The sequence below is a fragment of the Clytia hemisphaerica genome, unplaced genomic scaffold, assembly GCF_902728285.1.
Source record: "Clytia hemisphaerica strain Z4C2 unplaced genomic scaffold, Clytia hemisphaerica genome assembly, whole genome shotgun sequence".
NCBI classification, from domain to species: Eukaryota; Metazoa; Cnidaria; class Hydrozoa; order Leptothecata; family Clytiidae; genus Clytia; species Clytia hemisphaerica.
Window position 1 is genome coordinate 1,289,732 of NW_027104528.1, and position 14,492 is coordinate 1,304,223.

A 14,492-nucleotide genomic window follows, 5' to 3' on the forward strand; every position below is an offset into this window, starting at 1 on the left:
TATCTGTATTACCGTTAGCCTTTGCATATGCTAACCTCAAGCACACTCTTTAAAAATGACTTGTACGTGTAGTAAATAATATTTAAAAGATAAGAAACAAGTCAGTTTTTGCTTTACCAAGCTTTTCAGCGTGATATCTTTAATTGAGAATTAAATTTTTTTTAATAAACTCAGTTTTTTTATCTTAAAAGCTAAATTGTATCCAAATTTATTATTGACTAAATCATCCTCTATTTATGTATTTTTTTTAGAAACAGTGGCATTTTATATTTTGTATTTTATCAAGCTTGATTTAATTGAGAAACTAATTTAACTAATTTCATTCCTGCTTGAAAAACTCACAGTTATGCAAGATTTTAGTTCATAATCCTCGATATGTTTACTATTAACCATTTCTCAGTTGAGCTCATGTAAGCCTACAACCTCCTACCATTAAACATTTTTACATGTTTTAATTCCTTTACATCTTGTTTTCTAGAAGTATTAATAAAACAAATGATGATTAATTTTGGAAAATGGTGTTTTGGAGTTGTATGTTTTATCTGTCTATTGGTGGTGATTAGGTGTTCTTCACAACGATTTGATGATAATCTTCGATATGATATTTCCTGGAATGGTCCGCTCACAGAACAGGTAATCTTTGTCACTACGGTATACAATAATATGCATTAAATGCTTTCTTTTGGCTTTGAAATTTTATGGTATACCAGAACAGGGACAATGCATAATAATGCACAAGAGATATTTGACCCTTTTGCTCTGATAAGAGTGAAAAATAAAATCGACCAACATTCATTTATTTGCAGACTGAACCAGGAAGCCACCATGAGAGAGTAATGATTACTACCAAGGACAATGAAAAATACCAGTGTCTTATCCCACAACTCAAGACAGAAGCTGAGGTTGATTTCTCCTTGTATATATCAGTTTTGAATTGTGTTTTATAAGTTGTATACTTCGCTACTAAAAAAAAGCCTAGAATATGTTAGTTTTAATAAAAAATGATATATGAATAACTCTTCATTGTATAGCTTTTTTCACAAATTGTATATTTTTATAGGATTTTGATATTGATTTTGGGCCAGCACCTGAGGTTTTGTTGTCAGACGTCTTAGAAGCCACTCCAAAGAAATGTTCTTATAGAGTATGTAAATTCTATTTCAAAGTAATCTGCTCCGGTAAGGCTACTACACAATATGTAGGTGAACCAAATTTCAATATATTGAGAGTAATTCACAATATATTTGGCATCTGTATTCTGTCTTGGGAAATACATTTTTTGTCGTATCAAATTCTGGCAACTTTACAATACTTTCCTCGAACACAATATTGAAATCCCTGGCTTTGAGTGATTGTCTTATTGGATATCTTTGAGGGGAATCGTTCATGTACCACTACTCTGATTGAAGAGTATGGGGGGTAATATACCAGACACCGTATCCTGGATGGTGACAATGCTCAAATGAATAAGTACTCACTTGTTCGAATAAGTTCGCCGATACGCCATGACTCGTTTTATTTGCAAGCACTGGGTCAATGGTGTCTGGTAAGCGTGATGACTTACCCATTCAGAATAATTCCGAGAGAGGGTTCGTTTGTCTGCATCTACGCGATCATCATTAATCTGTCAAATAGTATAGAGGCTACAACTAATTTAACATTGTCGTAACAGACTGTCAATGAGCGTTCTCATTAATGAAGTTTTTTCTTTATTATATTTTCAGTTGGAACCATATTGGACGTATGAGGTATGCCATGGACAATCCGTTATTCAATTCCACGAAGAAAAGGATAAGGATGGGGTAAGCTCTATTCTAGCTCATATTCTTCTTCTTGCCGTTTAACCACTACTTAGATTTCCTAAAAAGAAAATTTATATACAGTGGAGATTTTGAGTTGGGGAGTAAGGTCTTGTTAATTGAAGGGACCATAAAACTTATCCGAATTAAGGATACATTCTAATTATAGAGGCTCCAGTTAAAGAGACTTCACTGTGTATTTGACCAGACTTGCGAGGTTAAGATCAGGTTTGTGAAAACAGTGCCCGAACGGGACATACAGTATCAGTCAAAAAACTCATACTCCCCTTTCAATGGTATCTTCAATTTTAAGCTTACAAAACCACTCTGTTTCGAAGATATGTCCTAGTATACACATACTCCTGGGTACCTAATAACCACCCCCCCCCGCTAATTAATTTTTCGAACATTTTCCACCCAGGACATTCTTATTCCAACCCCACCCCGCTTATTAATTTTTGGGAAAATGTTTTTGAAAGTTCCCTTTTTTGTCTTAATTCTGCTGTATTAGCCTCCTTTTCAAACATTTCCACCCAGGACATTTTTATTCCAAACCCCCCCCCCCCCCCCGCTTATTAAATTTTGAGATTTTTTCCAACCCCCCCTGCTTATTCCAACCCCCTCGGCTATTAGGTACCCGAGAGTATACGAAAGTTTTCGAAAGCCTTTCTTACAAATTCTCAAGTATGACTCTTGGTATCCCTTAACCATCAGATAACAGGTGTCAGAAAATGTGTAAAAAGGCTCAAGAAATTCCTAAAATTTAAAGCATATTTGAAGGTGGTCTAAGGCATTTTCATTGAAAATGAACAAAATCTTTAATTTTCACCCATAGAAATAATTTCTTTTGTTTAAGGGTATCAAACGTGACGAATATATTCTGGGTAAAATGAGCAATGAACTGTTGCAAGGTATAGCATTATTTGTAGCTTTCTTTTGTCCGGTTTTCCGTTTATGAACAAAGAGTTCTGCAAAAGGTCTTATCCGCCACTATATCGTTACCGATAAGTATAGTTCATGTGAAGTTCTGAAGTTCATAGGGCTATATTTGCAACAGAATAAAATACAACTCTATGACATAATCTCTTATTAAAGTCAATAGAAAGACAACTAGAGGTTGTTTTAGAATGAGTCGCAGAACTCTAAGAAACTGCAGCTATTATAAGGTGCAAGAATCGATTTGTGGATGCATTGGTCTTGTGGCATTGCCTAATTAACTCTTTCTCATTCGAACTTTGATTCGAACTTTTTTTCCCATAGTTTTAACTTACGTACGCTCCCTACAGCATAGGATCAAAAAGTATATTATAACATAATATTAGCGCTTGAATAAATTTATTCACTCATTTCTTAGAACTTTTAAAACGAGCCTCGTCGGACTCAAGCTCAAACGAAAACAAGAAAAAGGTATCAAAAATAATAAATTTTACGCGGAAAAATGTTTGTCACTTCTCAAGTTGGTGGTTGGTGTGTCGATTACCAATAAGTACAACCAATAAAGTTTGATTCTGTAACCTTTTTTCACGAGGCACATCATTAACATCCTTTATGAGATCATTATGAGTACTGTAGAAGGCCGCCGGTGTTCACGTAATCGTGTTCAAGTTCACGCAGATAGTGCATTTTGCCGTTCACACAAAAATTTTAAATCCATGCGAATATTTTTCACGCATAAATTATTATGAGGATTTTATTTTATGTAAAAAAATTTCAGCTTATTTTGGACACACTATTCATCTTTATTCTCTTAGATACCAACGAAGAAGATCGAAGGGCAAGAAACGCCCTACTACAGTATGGAAATGACAGATGGTACACCCTGTGATATCAATGGCGAACCAAGAAAATCTTATGTCCTTTATGTCTGCCACTTGTCTGCCAACAATGAGGTAGTTTAACGAAGAAGCGCTCAAATTGATATTTAACTCCCTGCAAATATTGAAATCCTAAGATAAAGATGAACTAGTAAAATAATAATGACTCGCCAGGACTCACTGTAAAAGAGCTCAGAGAGTCGAAATGAACTACATTATGATGACCCTCCATCCCCTAGTAGACAAGAACAATGCTATTCGAATGTGTTACTGGCCGATTTGAATAGCTAGAGAGAAAGATGAAAAAAATTTTAAACAACCAACTCGTGAAAATATTTGAAAGTAGAAACCTTGACTTTGACATTTTTGCAGAAAGTTGGCTGTCTAAAGTCAATCCATTGCCCATTTTTGACGTACATGTAAATGATTTTTCTCTATCTTTTTTTCAAAGAAGATTTAATTGCCAACTTTCAACTTACCTTTTCCCTACTCTTACAGTCAGAAAAGGGCTTATAACGGCCCGTCTAACCCAGAGCTTATTTTTAAAGACATCATCTAAGGGTGCTCTTTAAAAGCTAAAGATCTATTCAGCCTACACCAGGGTATTCTGTGCCGTAAATCAGTAACGCAAATAAAGCATGGAATACACGGAGATGAGGTTGATCTAGTCACTCTTATTTTAAATGAATTCTTCTTCCAAAAATCCACTTTCAATGAAATATTTTCCTTTCAGGTGATAAGTGTGAAAGAAATGACCACGTGCGAATATGAAATCATCGTACTATCCAGTGTCCTTTGCGCTAACCCAGCCTATATGTAAGTTCTTCCCCTAATTTTACCAAATGTTTTTAGAGCGTGCAAGCAAAGAGATAATCATCACTAAATCTATCCATGTTTGCTCAATCAACTCTCTTCGACAAACAAACATTTTTTTTCTAAAATTGATTGGAAAGAGTTTTTATTCCTGCTTATCTATCAGATTTTCTTTAGAAATGATTTTACTTACTTTCGACCCACTTTCAAATTTTAATCTCCCCAACCGAATATAATACAGTAGACTCTCCCTAATTCGATGTTCAAGGGCCAGAGATCCTTTCTCGAATTTGAGAAAGATTTAAATTACAGCGAGTATTTTATACTATTTTTCAGCTGAAGGGACCAAAGTTTTAGTTCGAATTGCAACAAAAGATTCTTAGTTATAATATAGGTTTGAATAAGGAAGAGTGAACAGTATTGTAACTTCTTCTTGTTATTTTTTTAAGCGTCAAAAAGGAACCTATCAATGACATCCAATGTCACGCTTTACCAGGACACCCAAGGTAACATTTCCAATACTTATATTATAATCCTTCAGAATGAAGAGTGGGATGGTTTTTTAATATGCCCTAGTGCCCTAGGCTTCTTTGATTTAACTTAATTGAGTACCCCCGGCTGGGTTCCTGTGATCACGCAATCACACCTTAAAGTTCTAATCTCGCCATCACGCCGAAAATATTCTCTCGTCACGCCATGACACCAAAAAGATTCTTTTATCAATCACGCTTTTTAAATCACACGCCATCACACAACAAAATCCCTCTCTTTTATTTCTCATTACATTTTGTCATTGCTATCAGATTTTTGTTTCATTTTACTTACACGAACTCTTTTATTGTATATGTGCTATTCAAACCGTCTGCTTTCATTCATAACTTTGATCTATTTTCTCTATTTTTTGCTTCAGTCGACCGAACTCACTGATTGAACAATTCAATGAAGACTCCTTGGTAATTCTCTTTTAAACCTTCTTAAAGTTCCTCCAACCCTACCCTGTTACCTTTTTAAAGAATTCTAAAAGCTAAAAAATGTTCCAGTAGACAAAAAAATGTTACAGTAACGTTCATCAAACGTCTATTAGCTAAGTTGGAGCAGAAATAGGAAGAACTTGTTTCATGTGTCGTCTCTACATTTATATTGGGAAACCTTTTTGCCAGAGGATGAGCAAAAGCCTAGTCTAGCATGCTAGACGAGTTAATTCAGAAATAACAGAAATTAAGCAAAGAACGATAATATAGTTTATACAAATTGATACTATCCCCGTTACGATTATTGTTTTATTATATAACACCAATATTACTGTATTACACTGATTCTAAGCAACTCGAGTCTAGCATAAGCTTAATCTGAAGATATGATTCTATCCCGTTACGATTATTGTTTTATTATATAACACCAATATTACTGTATTACACTGATTCTAAGCAACTCGAGTCTAGCATAAGCTTAATCTGAAGATATGATTCTTTCGCCATAGTATCGCACATCATCGACACCACGGAGCAGCAGTGAACAAAAGAAGGCACTGCCACCTCAAGAAACCAAACCGTCTAATGATGAGAGTCTGAACAAAAATTTTCTTAGTGGAGATTATTGTTTGATCGGGGTTAGTTGTTATTCAAACACATAATGTTGCTTGTAAAGTTAAATCAGTCACTTTGCTACCATGAGAAAACCATGTCAGCGTGATTAGACTGAGTCACTTGCTTCCACGTGGTTGAATATGCGAGGGCGTATGCAATTTCGATGGGTCAGCTTTATTTACCTTTCTTTCAGTTATTCTAGGCTGGAAATTAACATTTGGACTGGTGGCGCATCTCACCCGCCCATTATAAAGATCCAAAGGATCGGGGAGGAATGATAGGCGCTCTTTGAGATGTGTCGACCATTCCGTCTGAGCCATGGTGTTTGTGGACCCGACTAAAGCTTTTTAAACTGGCTTTCTTCCTCAGCCAACTTGCATTTAACGACATTAGTTACTATAGTTTTACTTTCTTTAGGGCACTGGATGGTGGAGCTATGAGTTCTGTAATGGAAAGTTTGTCCAACAATTCCACGTGGTAAGTGTGGTAACTTATATTATACGTCTGGCTCAAAGATGGAAAAAACTAAATTCCACTGACGCAGTGAGCAACGCCACTTGGCTTCATTATAATCTATCTAGAAGCTGTCCTGTGTGACCGTGATTCTTTACACCAGAGATCATGATGAACTATCTACCTTGGAGTGAACGGCCAAATAACAAATCCTGTGTGTCGAATGTGAATATAAAACATTTATCTTTGAATTTTGCCTCGGTAAAAAGTTTCTGAATTTGATTTAATGCTAGTATGCAAAATTTCAGAGCCAAGGAATCATATGCATTATTCTCATGTGTCGTGCTAAGCATCCCCACTAAACGTCAATTCTAACTTTAACGAAGTTTCAATGAAGAAAATGGGAAAAACCGTGAAAAATGATAATATCCATAAGATCATTTTTTTCTGTAACTTCAGGAATCCAGCAAAGCTAAAACCATCATCAAACTTGGCTACTGGAACAAACAGGTAAAGATAATTTATAAGTTGGGTAAACTTTCTGATGCAAAGACCATGGTACTGGATTTGCTTTTGAGCATCTAAGAACTTGTAAAATATCGACCTTACAATTTGTTAATGTAGTTCTCTACTACACAAACATTGTGCAGAAAGGGGTCTGACCCCCCCTTTCTTAAATGACCCCCCTTCTTGGAATCACCCCCCCCCCCTCCCCCTCCAACATTTAAAAATGGCTATCCCCCAAGGATTTTGGACAAAAATAATTGTACAAAAGTATATTGTGAAATATCTTTAGAGAGAGAAATAATAAACTTTTTCTTTTCTTTCTTCTTTTTGACTCAGACCCTTTTTCATGAAAATTTCTGATCCCCCCCCCTTCTCCATATTTTCGGAAGGTAGGGGGGAGTTTGAATTTTGAAAAGCCTTTAAACCCATTGAACAGTTTGTTGTTTTTGTTTAAGATCTCGTTCGGTTCTGAACTCAATTTTACTTTTCTCCAGAATCACATCAAGAAGGTTGAAGAGGGAGTATTTGTACCAAAAGGGAAAAAGTGAGAACTACCCATTCTTATTCATATTGTATCTATTCATATAAATGTTGAAAGTCAACCTCAACAAATAGATGATATCGGCTTTCTGAATTCTCCCCGAATGATTACCCATGATGCATTGTTAGGGTTTGGGTTATCGTCCGTGAATTTTTTTGCCCAATGCATCATGGGTAATCAATCGGGGAGTATTCGATAAAGTCGATATCGTCTATTTTCAACTTGGAAAACCTGCCGTAACCCTGACTCTTACTTTTTTGTTTATTTCATTTTCTGAATAACGACAAACGCCCGAATTTTCCTATTTTTGCATTTGACTTAATTCCAAATATTAATTGTACACTTTCGCAGGCTGTACCAAGCACTATATTTAAGCGTATTTTCAAATGTCATAGCCGTATCGAGGCTCAATATTTTTTCTAAGCTGTGTAACTTTATTTCATTATGGAAGCAACCGTCCGATATGCTTAAGAGCCATTTTCTGTAAAAATCAGGCAGAATCAGGCAGGTCGAGGAAGTGATATCCTCAGACAGGGTGGCCAGCGATACTGGAAATACTTGAATATACTGGAAAAAAATATTGGTACTTGATTATACTGGAGTTTTTGAAAAAATGCCCATTTTTCCAGTATATACTTGAAAATGATAAATTGGAATACTTGAATATACTTGAATTTCTTTTTTCAATCAAATCTTCTATTTCCAGGGCTCTTACAGGCTGTTTTGAAGTATAAATTTTCCAAAATTTTCTCTTCGGACCCAACCATGGTGGGTCCTCCTGATAACAATGTATTGTACCCTATTTGTAAGGTTAGACATTCTAGGTTGGTCTTATTCACTTAACCTATTTGATATGGCTTTTAAAAAAAAGATGAACCTTAATGGGCATACAAAAAATGAAAAAAAGTAAAAGCAGAATCTTAGATATTCTTCAGCTCAAGTTATTTACTGCAAGATAACCCTCATTGAGAATTTCAAAAATCTAGCCTTTGGAGCATGTATTGAAAGAATATATCCAATGTGCAAATTTTCACTCTTTTTCTACCAAATGGATATCTGATATTTGCAAATCAAGCTACTGCTGAAAAATGGAGCCCATGGTAAATTAATTGCTGTGCAGGCTAATGCTAAAGCGGTCAGGGAAAACCTGGAAAACCTGGAAAAAGGGCTATTTTTAGAAAAAGTCAGGGAAAACATGGAAAAGCCAGGGAATTTTTGTAAAATTCTTCAAAAGTCAGGGAAAAGTCAGGAAATTTCTTCTAGAGTCCCTTGAAATTGATAGTTTTAGCCAATCTTTGAATCCCTATTTTTCAAAATTTTCTTTGTCGGACCCACCATGGTGGGTCCTCCAAGTAATCATGAAAACCACTAATAACAGGACACGTGACCTATCTAAAATTGATGGTGGTATTTTTGAAAAGTTTGAAAGGTAGTGACATGAAAAGTGCTACATGAAAAGTGCTCGCCAATTTTCTATGTTAAAAACTCTTGCTAGAAAATAAACTTCTGGGAGCAGTGAGCCATAGGGAAATGATCTAGAAATAAGAAGTTGAAAATTGGGAAAGTGTCAATTTTTCAGCAAAGTTTTTGATTTGACTGAATTGACTACACTCTTAAGTATACAGTTTCTTCGTCGCTCGAACTGGAAATGTCTTAAAAGTCTTGAAGTCTGATTTGAAGAAAAATATTTCTGATAGTCTCTAGAAAACATTCTGGGAATATCGGAACATTTCTTTCTACTACTTAGAATTGCAAAAGAAATTCTACCCACTTCACTCGCACCCAAATCTTCTGATTTGACAACCTTGCTGCGTTAGCTGTTAGAATAAAATTCTAGAAATTAGACAACCGCGTAGTACGCCATGGTGTCATAAATCCACTAGTTTCTATAGCACATTTTTTGATCTGTTGTTTAATTTGAGAAATGTCAATAATCTGGCATCAGTGACATTATTCTGTGCACCAATTTTGTCATAATATTTTTAAGAAAGGAAGCCCTAAAATTTCTGCAATTGAGGATCCGGATATCCCTATTCTAACGAAGCACCATACGTAAAGTTCAAAATATACTTGAATGTACTTGAATTTTGCACCTTCATATACTTGAAAATAGCAAAGATATACTTGAAAATAATCAAAAATGCTCCAAAAAGTACTTGAATATACTTGATTTTCAATGACTAAAATCGCTGGCCACCCTGTCAGATTTTGCCAATTTTTGGATATTTTGCTCAAATACATGAAAATAACATCCTGTGAAAATTTTTTTGAAAAATCTTTTTTCGTTCCCAAGATATGGGCCTTTAAAATTTGGGCCAATTTTCCCAAAAAAGTGCACTTTTGATAAATCTTAGACTTCAAGAGCAATTTTAGACATGATCAAGCTTAAGATTCATTTCAAAACATATTTTCCTGGAAGAAATCCATGGATACTTTGTAAAAATGGCATTTTGAGAAATATTTTTTGACCCCATGGCTAGAAATCATTGCCTGAAATCACAACATTTCCAATTTGGAATAGATTTTGAGATCAATTAGCTGGCTTGGCCACAAGTGTCACATTGATAGTTTTGTATAGTCTTTATGGTCATTTTCAACATTCAATTAAAATTTTCATGTGACACTTAAGGCCACGACCTAAAATGGCGGTTAAACATAGCTTTTCACTCAATTTTTAGTAATTTCAATGAGCTTTTAAAGCCATGGCCCTAAGTTCCACCAAGGAAACAAACCATTTTTAGTTAGTGTTTTGGCCATATTACCCAATCCTAAAATCAAACCCATGTGCTCTAATACCATTTTTGCACAATTTATCTTCGAAAATCTTTTTAAGTCATCAAGACTTAGCCAATTTTTCCCTTAGCAACGCATTGTTTTTCCCTAGCAACCAGGCATCCAGCTTTATCAAAAATTTCCAAATTGTTTCCAAGTAGTTCCAGACCATTGTAAATATCTTAGATTGCAATATCAAATTCTTGGACACAATTTTCACTGAATTCTAGGGCAAATTAGAGTCGCAAAGACAGAAATAGCAGACCCCAAACAGGTAACAAGGAAGCAACTTTGGCTGATGCTTGTTGCAAAACTCTAAATCAAATCAAATTGATTCTTATGTTTTTAACATTATTGCAGAGGAAATACTAAGAGAAAATTAAGTGGGGGTACTTAGGATAGAAGTTGAAGGTTCTTTTACCAGGTTAAATTAGGCTTTTGACAAGAAATTTCCACCACTAAGGAAAAACGCTAAGTCTCTTGTTTTTTTTTTGTTTTCAAATGCTAAAAATTATTTGCAATTGATCTTTGAAGGGAAGTCCCTTCTTGCATTTCATACCTTTGTACTGTTTTGTCATTATAGATACTACACACACAGACCTAGAAAAGAACTTTGAAGAAAGTTATGTTGCCTTACATTTTCAAAGATAAATTATGCAAAAATGGTATTAGAGCACATGGGTTTGATTTTAGGATTAGGTAATATGGCCAAAACACTAACTAAAAATGGTTTGTTTCAGTGGTGGAACTTAGGGCCATGGCTTTAAAAGCTCATTGAAAATACTAAAAATTGAGTGNNACCACCCCCCCCCCCTTAGTGCGTGTACTATGTGGACGGCCCCTTTAATAACACATTTAGTGCCATCACTCCGTAACAAATGAATTAAATATATTTTGGACCTAACTCCGGGTACCCCGGTGGAGGTCCTTTAAATTAACCTGTGTTCGTCCGTCCGTTCGTTCGTCTGTTACCAGCTTTTCTCGAGATTGGCTCATTACTTTTTTCTGATTTCTTGCACAATGATGCAAAATGATGATTCCTAAAAAGTGACGGAGCCCGATTTTTATGCCGGAAAAACTGTTTTTTTTGGCATTTGCTTTTTGGCATTTTAGCAGAAAGATGCGTATTCGCAATGCTCAAAATATGGCCGAGTTCGATTTTTGAGAATTTTTTTTTTCCATTTGAAAATGCCGGAAATCGCCGTTTGTGCATATTTTCATTGGATTTTTCCTTACATTTCTATGTTTTTCACACAAAAACATTATTGATAACAATGCTCACCATCAAGCATGATTCAATTGTCAATAAAACTGATTTTTGCGACAAGAACTTTCTATTTATTTTTTCCCTACAACCCTTCCCTCTCCCCCCATCAACAATCAATGATGAATTAATGCATAATGTTATGCATTTTCCCTAAACGCTTATTTTCTGACTGATTTTTTTCATTTTTCTCCTCACATATTGCTTTCTAAATTTCAGCATCCAGCTTGTTGATTTTGAAAGCGTGCGCGTGTACACGCCAACTAAAAATGAAAAGCGGTATCATAGATTTATAAGCCCGAAGGGCTAGATGTCGGACTTCGAGCCATCACAGGCAAAAAAAAGGGAATATAATCGGAAAAAATATTGTTGCTATTGTTTTCGAAAACCCCGCGAAGCTTCTGATTGGTCAAGCGCTGAAATTCTATTGTAATGTTACGTGACTTAGGTAGGATTTCCTACCTTATCTCGGCCCACTTTTCAGCAAAAGCACTATCTAGCCCTTCGGGATTTTATAAATGTATGGGTGGTATGAATCTTATAGGCGCTCCTAGGTTCAGACCTACCGGCACAGTACCGAAAAAATGGGCGATCTCGTAGGATGCTAGTTGCACTTTATGGAATAATGACCTATTATAGAGAATATAGGTTGTGTATCTCGCCTTTAGTAGCTTTATTACAAAAATAGAGCTTGTTGGTGGCTTACTCCATATATTACACTTCATTTGTTTAGCCATGTGATGCATTATTACACTGGTGGAGATATTTGTGATTTGACCGGTGCTCCACGGACAGCCCTTGTCATCTTGACGTGAGTAGTTTATTATTACTCTTCGAAAAGTGTGCACGTAGTTATTGTATTGTAGATGTTATATAAACTTGAGTCAGTTTCTTGCACTTGATGAAAAGTTACAGTATTTCAAATTAGTGTAAGGACCGAAAAGACTAAAGTGGGCGGAAACATGCATATTGACAGACCTTATTCTTTGATCAGATTCATATCTGGAAAATGTGAATACATATTCTAGGCGGTTTTAAACCATGTCGAACTTATCAGAGGAAGAGATTTTTAATTGTAATTTCATTGTCTTTTAACGTTTGTTGCACTTCTTCGCATGTTTCCGACGTACTGATATTTTTTTCATTATTCTGTAAAATTCGGAGATGGTAAGAAAATTTCCGTCATTTTTTTAGATGTATCAAAGGAAAGGGCCAACAACTTTCTATCTACATGTCTGAGCCACATCCTTGTCAATATACAATTGGGGTGAGTAAACGTATAGACTTCATACTTAAAATTCTGTAAGAATCAAGAAATCAGGGATGAGCTGGAGTTTTTATAAGATACTTCACCAATTGGTCATTTGAAGTAATAGAGATGACGCGTTCTTTAGAAAAAGTAACAAAATTGTTTTACTACATGTTAACGACCAACCAAATCGAATAAGAGCTTGTAAAAACTCTAGCTTAGCCCAGAAATCAAGGGTAATTGATAATTGTACACAATTGTATTTTTATAAGAACAAACTTTATAAGAATATTTACGATGTTTACGTTTTACATTGTTTAAGTTTACGATAGCCAAAATCTTAAGAACAAGTTAAGAACCCTTTCAAGGCTTTCCGGAATTTAAAACACGCCATTTCATAGGAAAATGAACAAATACTTGTAAAATGGAGAAAATAAGTTGAACATGTTGAAACAAAACTCAAAAAGTTAAGAACATATGTAGGGTTCGAAGTTTGGATGTTCTTGTAAAAAATGTGTATTCGTAACTGCAATGGAAGTGCTGACATTCTGCAGGTGTTAGGTTGATTGTGATTTCTACTCAATTGAATGTTCTATTAATTTGTTAACTTTGCTTTTCTAGGTTGAATCGCCCATTTTGTGTCCTTTTGTGGAAAAAGCTGACAAGAACGGACTTTTTGAACAAAAGAAGAAATAAAAACGAAAATTTTAAGATATGGAGGGTGAGGTCAAACATAGCAAATTTTTACAACACCTTGCAATTTAAAATTTTTTAATGACAAGCACGTTATCCGTTGAGCTCTTTTGTTTTTATAGTGAAAATAAATTTCGGGTTTGAAGTTTGACGGCTTTGATTGTTGAGTTGTGATATCATTTTTTTGGGATAAACATGTCAGTTCTAAAATCCTTTGACATTTTTTAAAAATGAAATGTATGACTCCACAAGCGATTTAAAGTACCTGAAAATCGGACCTGTCTTGGTATTACGAGTGGACTAGTAGCGATCAAATATTTGTGGAGGCCTTTTGATAATCTCTCACCGGTCATTTACCGGCCCTTAAAAGACCGTCAAAACACCGGTCCGATTCTCAGGTCCTTGGGGAAAAACAGATAGTTTTTATTGTTTTATTTATATACATTATATTGTTACATTTATAAATCTTGGTGGGTTTCGAGCAATCTTTAGCCATGTTCTTCGGCATCTTATCTGAAGATATTGAAGTTTTAAAGTTAATTTGCGTAATCTTTTTCCCTCTCGTTAATGGATTTTTGTGTCTTTTTCATGAAAGACATCATTCCAGATTTTGGAGTGAATGAATCATATTTTTGTTAGAATATTCTTTTTGTTTTTTTTATAATTTAAATGTTTCAATTTATGAACTTTTTTATAACGAATTAAAATTTTGTTGTTTTTGTATTATATGTACAGGTATAATTAGGGTAAATAGGGTAATAAATTTCTGTTATCAATTTTTGTGGAAAAATACCATCAAATACATATTAAAAGAGATTTCACTATCTTCATTTTGAAAACCGTCATAACATATGAAAATTATGTGAGAGATGAAAGCTGCAATCTATTGAAAGATTTTCACCGTGGATTATTGTAAGTTGCAGCTTTTGACCGTAAACTTATCTAAAAAATATGTGTATCTTAATCAAAAATGTTACGGATTGTTTCGAAAAATATACAAC

The 14,492-nt window shown here is 34.8% G+C and overlaps 1 protein-coding gene across 1 annotated transcript; it reads left to right on the forward strand.

Annotated features, from left to right (window-relative positions):
• Positions 1 to 482: 482 nt before the first annotated feature.
• Positions 483 to 14,305, forward strand: LOC136822040 (endoplasmic reticulum lectin 1-like). Its single transcript, XM_067078260.1, has 17 exons — positions 483 to 633; positions 807 to 902; positions 1,061 to 1,144; positions 1,725 to 1,802; positions 2,656 to 2,710; positions 3,154 to 3,206; positions 3,551 to 3,688; positions 4,347 to 4,429; positions 4,876 to 4,932; positions 5,337 to 5,379; positions 5,907 to 6,035; positions 6,430 to 6,489; positions 6,925 to 6,975; positions 7,467 to 7,516; positions 12,283 to 12,360; positions 12,744 to 12,816; positions 13,420 to 14,305. The coding sequence occupies exons 1-17, from the start codon at positions 496 to 498 to the stop codon at positions 13,492 to 13,494; spliced, it is 1,341 nt and encodes a 446-aa protein (XP_066934361.1). The 5' UTR covers positions 483 to 495; the 3' UTR covers positions 13,495 to 14,305.
• Positions 14,306 to 14,492: the final 187 nt, after the last annotated feature.